This window comes from Ursus maritimus, unplaced genomic scaffold, assembly GCF_017311325.1.
Source record: "Ursus maritimus isolate PB19 unplaced genomic scaffold, ASM1731132v1 scaffold_12, whole genome shotgun sequence".
Classification (NCBI taxonomy): Eukaryota; Metazoa; Chordata; class Mammalia; order Carnivora; family Ursidae; genus Ursus; species Ursus maritimus.
The window spans coordinates 21,147,019-21,160,162 of record NW_024423564.1 but is presented as its reverse complement, the minus strand read 5'-3'; the positions used below and the strand labels follow the sequence as shown (position 1 = coordinate 21,160,162).

The following is a 13,144-nucleotide window of genomic DNA, read 5'->3' as shown; positions in this document are numbered from 1 at the left end:
CCCCCCCCCCCCCCCCGCTACTTCCACCTCTTTCTGCTCCCTGCATTTCTGATCACTTCTCTCCTGTGGCTTTGTTTCCTTCCTTTCCCTGCTCCCCCTCTCTTAATTGGCTCCTGTGTAGAATAGCAGTATTGTCATGATTTGAGTTTTTTGGTTACATGTCACAGAAACTGGCTCTGACTTGCTCATGCTTAAAACTCGAATTTTTATGATTTTCCTGGTAGCTTAGTCAAAAGAGGGAAGTAGAGGGCTTCTGTAAGCCTTCATTGTTTAATAAACACTCTTTCTTCATCTTAACGGGAAAGTCTTTCCCTCTCCCCTTCTGTCTGGCTCCTTTGTTCTTTCTGTTGTTGGAACAAATAATTATTGAGCAGCTGTGCCAGATGCTCTTCTTGGCTCTGAAGGATCTGGCAATGGACAAGAGAGATAAAATCCCTGTCCTCCTAGACCTTGTATTCTGCTGTGGGACACAAACAGAAGGTCAGCAACAGTGACTCTGTGGTAATAGGATAGGGACTGGCTGGATGCTTCAGGTTGGAAGTTGAGAGAAAGCCTCTCTGAGGTGATGACGGTTAAGCTGATAAAGAGGAAGAACATTTTAGGCAGAGAGAATAGCATGTAGAAAGCCTTTCAAGGTGGAACTAGAACTTGGTATGACTGAGGATCCAAGAGAAAGCTGAGGTGGCCAGAACACAGAGGACAAAGGGGCTGATGCGGGTGATGAGGTCTGAGGTGTCCACCAGGGCTCGTGTATGAGGGGTAGAGTTTGGATTTTATTCTCCATGACGTGGGAAGTTGTTAGAGAGTTGAAATGACCTGTTTTGCACTGAAAAAGACTTTTAAAACTCATCTTTAAGAACTCTGCTTAAAGCTCTTCATGGTACCGTTAGCTCTGGGTTTCAGATTTCTCTTACGCTACCATGCCATAATGGTCTGATTATTTACATGTTTGCCTTCCCTACTGTCTTCATTTTTGTGTCCCTAAAATATAGCTCAGTCCCTATTAGAAGACACATGAATGAAGAGGTAGATTTGTCACATGTGTTGTCAAGGACACAGGCAAAGCCTTTTGTTGTGTCCTTGGAATTTCACGGAGAATGTTGGCCTCCTTATCAACTATCACTTAAAGCTAATGAAATCATATGTATTTGTAGTTCTGTGATATAATTCAGGTATTTCTCACTTCTGTAATGCTTATGATAATAGCGATTCTCAACCATAATTTTGTTTCAGAAATACTCGTGGGCCAGACCTCTCGTATCTGGTGAATCAGAATCTCAGGGGGGAGAAATCAGGATATCTCCACCTTACAACAGCTTTGAAGGTTTTTCTGAGGCATTTGAAATTGATCCCTTGGCTTCTATTAGAAGATAGGAAGTAACATACAAGGGATAATCCTGAGGTTAGGAACATATTTGCCCTGTTCTTGGTGTTATCCACAGTGCCTGGTACCAGTAATTCCTTACTGAATGAAGAAATGCATCACCTGTGTGTAAAACTGTGGCAAATTCTCTGCCCATCTCCTTCTTTTCCTTTCTTCTTCTTCCTTATTTTTCTTACTACTAGTCAATCTGTACTCAAGTCTTGCTGCTGATCAAAAGACAGGGGGAGAAATCACTGACCCAGGATGAAGAGGGGAGCTTTCTGGAAGTCGGGAGGATTAGCTACAGCAGCGAGCTGGAAGGGGAGGGAAATTTCCTGTCGCTTCAGGGAAGGTGGATAGACTGACTTCCTATGTGTTATATATATTGGCTATACATGCAATAGATCTGTTAGTTGGATTTAAGTTATTTTTATCTAAGTTGGAATTGCCTTTACTTACTTCAGTTGTACTGTTTGTGGAGTTAATAAACTTTTAGGGAGCATGGTTACTTCTTTAAAAAATCTATACACATTTCAGAATGATTAATTCCATTATGTTCTTGAAGGACAGTTCTGTTATGTGGCATCTATTTGAACAGGTCGGGCTAATGCACAGTAAAACGGCCCTGGAATCCTTTCTGCAAACACCTGACTGATGGGCAAAGCTCTTGTTTCTCCTGCTTTCTCTAAGCAACAGATCTTTGTAAATATTGGAAAAGAACAACCAGTTCCTTGTTTGTGTTCATTGTTGGTTTTCTATTCTTGAGTCAATTCAAAGAACAGTAGCTTACAAGTTACTGTGAGATTCTCGATCTGAGATTTGTTCACATGCTGTGTGGATTCTGTCTTAGAAGTTTGGATAACATCTCACCTACAAACATCTTCATTTTGGAAAAGGATAAGATGACTATTTGAAAAGGCTTCTTTTTTTGTCCCTCCGGTGCTTGCTCTAGTTACTAAAATGAATACATTTGATTGTCTGGTCTACCTCCTTCCCTCTGCCTAAGCTGCTGTAAGTTGCTGTAAGTTCAGAGGAAGCAAGCCATACTTTGGTCATATTGCTTTCCCACCCTGGTCGGGTTCCATTCCCGGCGAGTTTGGCAGTCTTCCCCCTGACCTTTCTCATCCAGTTTTCTTCCCAATTATCCCCCTTTGGTTACAGCAAGAAAATCTTTCTCCTCTTGTATTTGCCATGCCTCCTGTTGTCTCAGATTTGAAATCAGTTCTAATCGTAATGCCAAATATTGAGGAAAGCTCTGCATTTTGAAGTGGAATTAGATATATTAAAGTACCAATCCAAACATTTGAAATAATTCAAAGTTCACTTTAAAGTCATTGTAAACATGTGCACTGGTTTCCTTGTGTTTTATTTTTCTAATCTAGGCTTTCCTCAAGTATTAGCATCGAGGGGAAAGAATTTAAAAAGCAAACATGCCCCTTTAATTTAATTATTTTGTTTTAGTTTTTAGTTTTTGAAATCATGTTTTCCACCACGTTTTATTTTAGATATATGATTTTAATGGTAATGTGGAATCTGTAGTCATTTTTGGACTAGCCTACGAGACTGATAACCATTAAGATTTTATCTTTGGGAAACTATTTCCGGAGATCTAAATATTAGCCTTTTCAAGTACGCTTTTAGAATAGAATTCATCTGCAAGTTAAAGACATTCTGTAATTGGTTATAGGTGTTAAGAGAATTCGAACACTGAGCTTGCTCTACTGTGGATTTCTCAGCTGCATCTTCGTCATAATTGAAGTTACGGTCTTTGCCTTCTCAGCTTGATCAAATTCAGTCCTTGGTTTAAAGGACACACACCTCTTTTTTCACTTTTCCTTAATTTGAGAGGTTTTGTGAAATATAATTCATATTATATCCAGAAGTAAGCAGTGAAACCCAGCATGAGGAAGTCTTGACATGGAACCATTCCATTTGAGAGTATGTATTATTCAAGTAATGTCCTGGAGTGACTCTGTTTTTGTATTTCATACAGAGACTGGCTTGTGATGATGAATGATGAGTGATATACAAGGGTTATGTTGACCTGTGTGTCATAACATAACAGCATTATACTCAGCTTGTGTGAGACTAGGGACTTAGGTTTTCTTGGGACCAAATATTTTTTCCTTTTCCCCCTTAAAAGGGGCTCTTTAGACTTCTTTGTGCTGAGAGCATTGGCTGAGTGTTTCCTTGGTTTGCTTTAATAAGGGGCTGCGCTAGTTCAGCGAGATACAAGGAGCTCGGCAATGTCTGCGTTGGAACATGGGCTCTCTCCAGGCGGGAAAAGCCTGAGTGTTACTGAGACACAGCTAGCAAGAGATGTGTATTCGTCCGGACTGTAGCTGTCAGTTCTGGAAGAATATCTTTGCAGGCTGCTCAAATTCTGGTTCCCGTCAAATTAGACGGGAAGACACACAGAGCTAATGTTCTCTACAATTTTCCTAAATTGCCCTTCAAAGAGCTGCCACTGGTTTCATTCTCTTCACGCCCATGAGAGGCAGAGATAGTATTTCTATTCCAAATGCATTCTCGAATAAATAAAGTCCACTGTGTATCAAATCTCAAATTCAAATTAAAATGTAAAGAGATGTCACTTGAGAGTATTTCAGAGCAAACATCACCTCAGCCAAAGAGTACAGTCCTTCCTAGACCTTGTTCTCATAATGATGCCAGATGACTGTGAAGTATTTTTAGGGCAGAAATAAGCCATGGGGTTGGAAGCCTGGCATCAGATTCTGCCTGACTTCTAGACGGAGTGTGGCCTCCATATTTGTTCAGCAGATGCATTGTCTTTGCAGGCCTCATAATCTGTGATTTATAGTAGACTCAAAACTGGAAGAGCAGGGAGAACGACTTACCTTCCTTTGTAATGTGTTAAAGACAAGGCGCATTCATTCTTGTTTTAATTAGACTATTCAATACAATAGATTTAAAATAGACTGAATAAAATATGGGCTGGTTTAAATATTCATTTGCATTTCTGGTTTGTAATCAGACTTAACTATCTAATTTGTAAGTGATTGTTTAACACTGAATATTTTTATTTCCATAAACAATGAGAACAAAATAGAATCAGTGTGCATTTGAAGAATGTTTGGCTTTTCTCTTTTTTCTTTTTTTTTAAGTTTTAAAGCTGAATGTAGATTTTGTTTTCTCAGTCACTGGTTATAATGAAAGGAAATGATTAAGAAGAGAAATGTTGCTAAAAGAAGTAAAATTAAACATTTTGTTTGTGCTTGCATAGTACAGTTAAACTTAATGCTGTCTTCAGGAAAAAGCAGTTTATAAATTAAGTGCCCTGACACTTAAGAAGTCTGAGAACCAAAGTGTTGGGAGCCAAGGAAGAGACTTTAGAAGTTTTATGTTTCAACTCTGTACAGAGTTTCTCACCTCTTAGTGTGTTTTTGTAGATGTTCATTCCATGGACTTTGGTGGCTCATTCTTGGTTACTGGTAATTGCTTTCCTTTCCTAAAACTAAACCTAGCCTAGTGTTCCTATTCTTTTGTTCATGAAAAGTTCACATAAGGAAAAATAAGTACAGCATTGTTTCTCTTCTGGTTACATGTACTTTGTTGGGGAAAGATGTGGGCCACCTCAAGGATCTTCTGATATTTTGACAATGAATTTGATAAAACAGGGGTCACAGCATTTATCTTATGGTTGTTGATTCGAAGGCACCCGGAGACTCAGGAGGCCATTTGAAGAGGCAGAATCGAGAGTAGGGTCAACATCTATACTTTCAGATGAGAGGGTTGAATTAAATGATGGTCTGTATGTTATGGTTTTGGTATATAGCAGTCATGGGGGATGTTTACAACCTCATGTTTTGATGGTTATACACACAGACAGGCTTTAAGACTCAGGCATCAGAAATAACGGTTGTGGGTCCAGATTCACGTGGATACAGGTGGTCAAAAGGAGAAAAGAAATATTTTGGGACCAAAGTGTATCTCCTTTCTGTGGTCCTAGAAGAGCTGTGTGCTTGATACAAATCTGAGCACTTTACATATAATATTAATTCATTAAATCTTCCCAACAGTCTTCTGAGCAGTTACAGCTCTTATCCCTACTCCACAGGTAAGGAAATGGAAGCACAGAGAGTTCATGTAATACAGCTCACCCATGAAAGAGCCTGGATGTGAATCCAGGCAGCTTGGCTACAGACTCGGGGTGCCTAACCACTGCACTCTGTCACCCACTCTCTAGATAGATGATCCGTGTCCCGTGACCACGTCACACTTGTTCTCACATAAAATGCCCTCTTTCTCTCCACTGTTTGTTCGTGCATCCGTCAAACATTTTTTGAGTATGCGCCACATGCCAGACAGCGTTGAGTCCTGTGCATAGAGAAGGGGCAAACTTATAGTCTAGCCAGGGAGACAGACTAAGATCACCCCAAAAGACAAACTTAGGTGAGAATTAGAAGGAGAAAGGCAGGGAGCTTGGAGAACATAGGGAGGGGCCTGATTGCACCAGGTTGCCGAGGAAGGCTGCCCCACCGGCGTGGCTTAGAGCTGTGGTCCCAAGGAAGGGAGGAGGTAGCCATTAAACGCAACCATGTTGCAAGGAAGGCTTGAGTCCAGTCTGGTTCCTTCTCGGACTGTTCCCCAGCCCTCTTTAGAGCCCTTGTCAGCAATTTTAAGCTCCTTAACAAGGTTGCAGACTTTCTTCCCCGTGTCCTTGCGTGTATGCAGGTTCCCCTGCCAAACTGTAAGCATTAAATACATACACAGTGATCTTCGGTGACTTATGTTCTGTTCCACCTCCTGTTCCCTGCCTTTTACCGGGTGTTGGCACTGGCAGACGGTAGATTCCGAACAGACACAGGGGAGGTGGAGCAGTGAATATCTGGGTCTGGCAGTATGCCTTGACTCTTGAAATACTTGGTATAAGCCAATACAGGTCATCTCAGCTAGAGCTCTTGTTTGTAAAGTCAGTCTCCCTCTTACTTTTTCTTTTAGCCCGTCACTGAAGAATTGACAACACCTAGTTTGAGGCTCTCAAATAACTGGGCTCTGAAAGTTAATTTCACTCATTCCCCTGGGCATTATCACTAAAAGTGTGGTGACACATTTAGAAAGTCTCATTCACTTAATTATTATTTAAGCTAAATTAACTGTCTAGGGTGGATGCACTTTTAGTACCTTACACGTTTAAAGCAGTTATCCACTAAACATATACTTCCAGAGCATCTATCTGATAGGAGGTGTTGTAAGGCTTATAAAGGTATAAAAACAATAAAACCATGTTTACTGCACTTCAGGAGCTTTAGACTTCAGTATAAAGGAAAATAATTATGACAGAGCTGTCAGGAGCCCATCAGGAAGTGGTTAGGAGTGCTGTGGGGAGCCAGACTGCCTGACTCCACCACACCCTGGCTCTGTGACCTTGAGCAACTGATTCTCAGCATTTCGTGTATAAATGGAAACGGGTTAATAATGGAACCAACTGGGTGATTGTGAAGATTATTAAGTCAAATTATGTCAAGTGCTTAGAATAGCACTTGGCACATAGTATGCACCCTGTAGCTTTTTGTTTTTATTATGATCGTCATTATCATGGTCATTATCATTCTTATAGTTGAGTCTAAGGAGTAGGGGAAGGATTTCTGAGCTTAAGAAAAAATGCATGGCGGAGGGAGTATTCAAGTTAAGTCTAAGGAAATAGGAAGAATTTTAATAGCAGAGATGGTGCGGAGTATTCTGGAAGAAACCTCAGACGAAGGTGTCAAGTATGCTTAGGAAATGGTGAGGAGTCCAGACTAGCGGCTGGGGTTCATTTAAGCAGCAATGAGAAATTCACCTGGGAAGGTCGGGTGGCGCCTTGTCTTGGTGAAGGGTGGGCAGTCTGGCTGGGGTTTTTGAGCAGGATTGAGACTCTCAGAGTCCTGTTCCAGAATGGCTGCAGTAGGCAGGATTGGAGGCAGACAGAAACTGTGTTGTCTGAGAGTGTGGTGATAAGCGTTTGAAATAAGGTGAGGGTATAGTCATAAAAGAAAGGTCAAATGCAGATTCACCGGAAAACTAAATGCAGTTTAAGATTCAGGGCCCTTAACATGCTTGAGCCTCTCTCTCTCAAGGTTGTTGGAGGGACTCTAAGTGGTGGTTTTATAAAAATTTGAAAAGATATTTGTATACTTTTCTTTCTCTCCCCCAGTGTTCTGTTTCAGCCCCTCAGGCTGTAGAGGCTATAGAGAAAGGATCAGTCTGGGTATTGACTGGATGAGGATGGACACAATGAAGGACAGGCCAGAGTCACAGGTGACTTTCGAGATTGAGTTTGGCTGACTGGGAGGAACCCCCGATGACAGACACAGGGGGATGATGGGAGAAGCCAGTGAGGAAGCAGTGCTTTCAAACCAAGCGGGTGCTTTACACTGGTTAGCTTCACCAGGGAAAGAGACATTGTCTTATTACCTCTGCCCATCCCCGTCCTCAACTGCTGTCTTGCAAGTGTGATAGTTTTAAGTTATATGGGGCTTGGGAAAGGGGCCCATGCATGACTGTTAAGTAGTGGAATAGAATCCAAAGCACATATCATACAGAGGGACATCTTTGGAATGTCCCCATTTCACGCTCTGTATATGCTAGACCTACCTGTCTGAAAATTTTAAGGAAAATTTCTCTTTTGATTTAAGTCTTCCATATTCGGTAAATTTTAGGGCTTCTAGACTGTTTTCAAGTTGTAACATCTGTTTTCTGGAAACTTCTATTTTGAAGAAATTTAATTGACTCAGCAATGGTCAGAATGCTAATCTCACAGCTATCACGTCGGTTTTCTGGTGGTGGTACCTGACTGGGAAAGGCTGTTCTCATCATTTGTTTCCTCTTTTATAAACAAGAAATACAGTAAACAAATAACAGGAAATCAAATGCCAAAATTAAAGAATACTCTCTCAGATGACCAAATTAAATCCTCAAGAGTATTTCCACTTTATGGATCACGAAATATAAATATAATTAAAATAGGGACACAGGTTTCATCTTTAGATATGTATGGGGTGTGTGTATGTGTTGAGTTTTATAGTAAGTCTTTTTTGGAGAAATAATAGCACCTTTAAAAACAAACCTAAAAGCATAGTTAGAACTGAGTCAAATGTCCCCAGAGAAAGACCATCAGCCAATTTGTGACTCAAAGTCTGGTTTAGCCCTTCTATACTAAGCCATTTGTTGTTTGAAGAATCACCTTTTATGTATCAGAGAGATTAAATGATCGGAGTAGAGAAATATCATTGTAAATTCCAAAATGCTTCTGGAATTTATGTGTATTATTTCTCAACAGGCTTTAGAGATTTAATGACCATAGGATTTAGTAAAAAGAAATGATTTAGAAGTATTTTTGGATTAATTTAAAGAGGATTTTATTTAACTTCCCAGGTTGGTCTGCTGTTCTTCTATAAAATTAGCCCAAACTTGGTATTTTGAAGCATTGTTTCTCAATGGTGTGAATAAACTTTAAATATTTTGAATTATGTATTTTAATATTCATTTATGTCTAGACTCTACATGGCAAGTGATACTGGTTTTCTGTTAAGAGCAATGATATAAAACACTTTAGAATAAATTGATTTAAGAGAGTGTGTCTGTTTAAAGAGAAACAGGAATACATGGTGCTATGCGTGGTGGCAGAAGTTGGGAAAGTTGATGCATGATTCGTTCAAGTGTGGGACACATTGGCTTATTGGTAAATCATATAAATTATGCTATCTTATAGGACTATAACTTTAGTGATGTTAAATACAAACCTCACAGCCATTGGTTTGTTAGTTATATATTTATTTTAGAATGCTGGCTCTTTAAGAATCTTTTAGTAAAGAAATTGAGAGAGTTATTTGGGTTCTTGGTACCTGGCATTAAAGTTAATTAAGCAAAACGCAATCACTGTAATTGGTTGGCTTTTAGTAAGTTAAAAATAAAAAAAAGCATATGTCCAGTGCTCTTCTATTGAGAGGTTTCTAGGACTTCCTGACAAGAGTAGTACACTTTGATAAAAGTAATTCTTGTCCTCACTTCTCCGGGGGTAACTTATCATGGTCCACCAAGCACTAGGTGGAGGGCTTTTGTTAAGTTTTTTCTATCAGAAGTTTGGGAAGATTCTTTCAGTTTGGGTTTATCTATGCTAATATCTATTGAGGAGAGTAGACGGTGACGGTATATTTTTTTTCCCCCCTGGGAAGCAGAAAAGGAAAATCAAAATATTTAGAAGATGCTTTGAAATTAATTTTACTCAGAAAATATTTTTAGAAATATTAGAATATCTGGCCACCAGTTTTTGATATTAAATTTGGTTTTATTTTTATTTTTTTAAAGATTTTTTAATTTATTCATTTCAGAGAGAGTGAGCGAGCACGTGTGTGTGCGTGCGCGCATGTGCAGGCTAGCCAGAGAGCATGAGAAAGGGGGAGGGGAGGAGGGAGAGGGAGAAGCAGGCTTCTTGCTGAGCAGGGAGCCCCATGCGCAGCTGGATCCCAGGACCCTGAGATCATGACCAAGGCAGACACTTAACCATCTGAGTCACCCAGGCGCCACTGGTTTTATTTTTTTAAAAAGTAGACATTTACTATTTAACTGATTTAGTTACACTACATTTGAAAAATGAATTAATCCATGTCTGTACAAAATATAAGACGTGGAGATAGTAGATAATGTCGAGTAGAAAGTATTCCTTTCTCCCTCCAGTCCCCCTCCCTGCCCTGTGCCTCAGACACCACTACTAGTTTTAAGAAGTCAAGTGTAATGGCATTTAGGAATTTGGGAGAGTAGGAATCTTTTCTCCCCAATTTGTGCTGCTGTTGCCTGTGTTTCTACTTTGAAGCAGACGAAGTGTATGGAATTACTGTGGGCTTTGGAGTCGGATCTGTGTTCGAATTCTAACTCCATCGCAGAACAGCAAGCAGTGCAAGTTTGGAAAGTTCCTTGCCTTCTGTGCTTTCGATTCTTCAGCAGCAAGGCTTAATAGATGTTGCTTTTATCCCTAGCTTTAATCAGGCCTAGTTTGTCTCTCAGTCCCTCTTTCTCTTTTAATAGGAGACCTATCTCAGAAGATCTGGCATTAAGAATCCATGACATGTTCCTTTTTAAAATAAATTTGGTATTTTAATGACCCTAGCATGCGTACATACCATAATGCACTCATTTGTTCCATTTCACCGATCCTCAGGTTGTAAAAGGTCATGGACCCTTCCTGGAATTTAGATGGCCTCTGCTGGGTTTCACTTTGCACTTATCAATAATTTAGCACCGGGATAAAAATAAAAACAGACTCTCATCTTACAGTGTGAGAACATGGGTCATGTGTGCTAAGTCATGCAGGTAAGATGAGTAGCTAAACCCTGTGGGGTATCCAGTCTAAAGAAGTATTTCATGTGTGCTGTTGCCTCTCTTGCAGAATGGCTGCCTCGAAATTAAAGGGAATTAATGTCATTGCTCCCGAGGAGGGAGATGTATTTTTGCTTTTCAAAGGTTGTTGTGTGAGCTTTAATTATGTCATCCAAACACAGAAGCCTTTTACAGCAGCTTTCCCTTTTAGCAGAGGCAGTCAACTTTCCAGTACTGCTGCATCTTTAGGCTTGAGAAGTCACCGCATTACAACCGGCTCTATTTATAGGGTATAACCTACGCATTACGGCATAGCAAAATCCTGTTTTCATACTGGTTACTGAAAATGAATGGGCTTTAAAGCTCGGGTTGGTTTAAGTGGATTTTTCTAATTATTTGAGCTGCAGCTAGAGCTCTGATTCTCCCTTTGTAGAATCAGTGACTCACGCCTAGATCCTTCTTTTATGGTGGTTTCATTTTCTGGGCTCTTTTTGTTGCACGTTTGACTGGCTTTGGCTGGTGTGTGCCCTATCAGACCGTCAGGTTGACTTGTCAGATGAATATAGAGCTTTCTTTTAAATGCCAGAAGTCTCTCTTGTGTACTTATTTTAGTTTTCTTTCTTTAGAGAAGACAGAATGAAGGTGTTTTCTAGTTCTGAAAATATTAGTGATTAAAAATGCATGTAATATATTGCTAGTGGGATAGCTTAAAACTCAAAGGAAATTTGTAGGTAAAGAGGAAGACCCTGCTTTTTAAGAACTGAGACCCTGCCACTCTTGCTGAAATGTGCAGGGTTTTGAAATAATGCCATTAATTCTAGGTAGAGAGGATCTTTGGGACTAAAATATGATTCAAAATATAGAGGAAAAGGACCAATGTCCTCAGCTCAAAGTTAAAATATTAAATTATACTTAGAATAAAATCGGAGTCAGCCTATGGTTTGTATTGCTCTTCACTATTTGGCCACTGCTTGGTTCTCCTTCCCATGTTCTAGCCACGCCGAGATCTCTCTGTCTGATCTAGGCAAGGATGGTGCCCTTGTTATCCCTACTGCCTGGCACGCCCTTCCTCCTTCCCCTTGCTTTTCCCTGGCCTGTCCCCTGCAGATCTCACCCTACATTTCTCCCAGGGAGCCCTCTCTATGCCTTCCCTCAAGCAGCCCTTGTCTATTCTCTTTTTAGAACCCTGTTTATTTCCTTTATAGCACCTATCTCAGACTGTATTTATTTTTGTTAACTATTGTCTTTGCCTCATAAAAATGAAAATTCTATTAAGAGAGGTGCCAGTACCTGATGCAGTGCCTGGCACATATAATATAGTCAATATGTTGATTAAGTTGTTTACTGGTTTTAAGAGCTCCTTTTGTTTCTTTAAGATTAGTTTATCATACTGGGCCAGAGGGATTTAAGTATCCTTGATATCAACAGTCAAGCCAGTGTGTTTTCTAGTGCTCTTTTTTAAAAAACTTATTTTTGAGTATTTTTATTAATTTACTTGAGAGAGAGAAGAAACCCAAGCAGACTCCGTACTGATCATGGAGCCCAATGTGGGGCTTGATCCCATGACCCCAAGACCACGTCCCCAGCCGAAACCAAGAGTTGGGCACTTGACCAACTGAGCCACTCAGGTGCCCCTCTAGTGCTCTTACTGCATTCATTTTCACTGTTTCGTTGTGATTTGGTTTTACTGTACTTTATTTCATTGTACTGTGAATGCACAGTACAATAATGGAGGTAGAATTGTTCTGCTCCCAAAAGGGAAAACTCTGCCATTGTATCTGTTCAGTGTGCCTTGTAAACAGCCCTGGATGGCCTCGTTATGGTTCTGCTCTCTGTCTCTAAGCGCTTACCCGTTTCTAAGCCAAAGACTGCAGCTCAGCTTTAAGCTGAAAAGGAAATTTTGGCAGCTTGGTTGCTGTCTTTTAAAAGTTAGCATTATCACCATGACGGACAGTTGTCAAAGTGGAAAAAAGGAAATGCGAATTTGGTGAGTAATAACATTAGTTTTGTGTCATTCTTTGGTGGTGTTCTAAATGTTGCTATTTATCTGTCTTAGGTAATCTATTTAAAGAAGACACCAGAAGAAGCCTACCGAGCACTCCTATCTGGCTCAAACCCCCCCTATCTTCCGTTCAGGTATAACTCTTGTGAGACTTGGGCTAATAGCACTTGGTTGGACAGCTGCCCCCGTAGAGTTGGATTAATGTGTTTTTAATTATCTTAATACTGATCGTGATTTTATACGGAATGAAATGAGATGGTAGTTTTTATTATTTTATTTTTGCAGAGTTCTTTTCCCCCTATCTAGTTAGAATAAAATAGCTTTTTCCTTCTAGGAACTAATTTTCTCCTTGAATTCTTTCTGTATCTTGACCGTTCAGCACAAAGAGTACCTGATTTATGAGCTAGTAACCATGTCAAGGTTTCAGTACTCTACATCATTGATTCATCCATTTGTTTTTT

General features: G+C 40.0%; 1 protein-coding gene across 3 annotated transcripts in view; it reads left to right on the top strand.

Annotated features, from left to right (window-relative positions):
• The window catches only part of CDC14A (cell division cycle 14A), a 169,911-nt gene that overhangs the window by 56,463 nt on the left and 100,304 nt on the right, over window positions 1–13,144 (top strand). For 2 of the 3 annotated variants that reach the window (XM_040626989.1, XM_040626988.1), the window contains exon 5: window positions 12,738–12,817. The exons of the other annotated variant lie outside the window; for it this stretch is intronic. In XM_040626989.1, coding sequence (XP_040482923.1) covers window positions 12,738–12,817 — 80 coding nt within the window. The remainder of the gene's footprint in view (window positions 1–12,737; window positions 12,818–13,144) is intronic. 3 annotated transcript variants of the gene reach the window in all.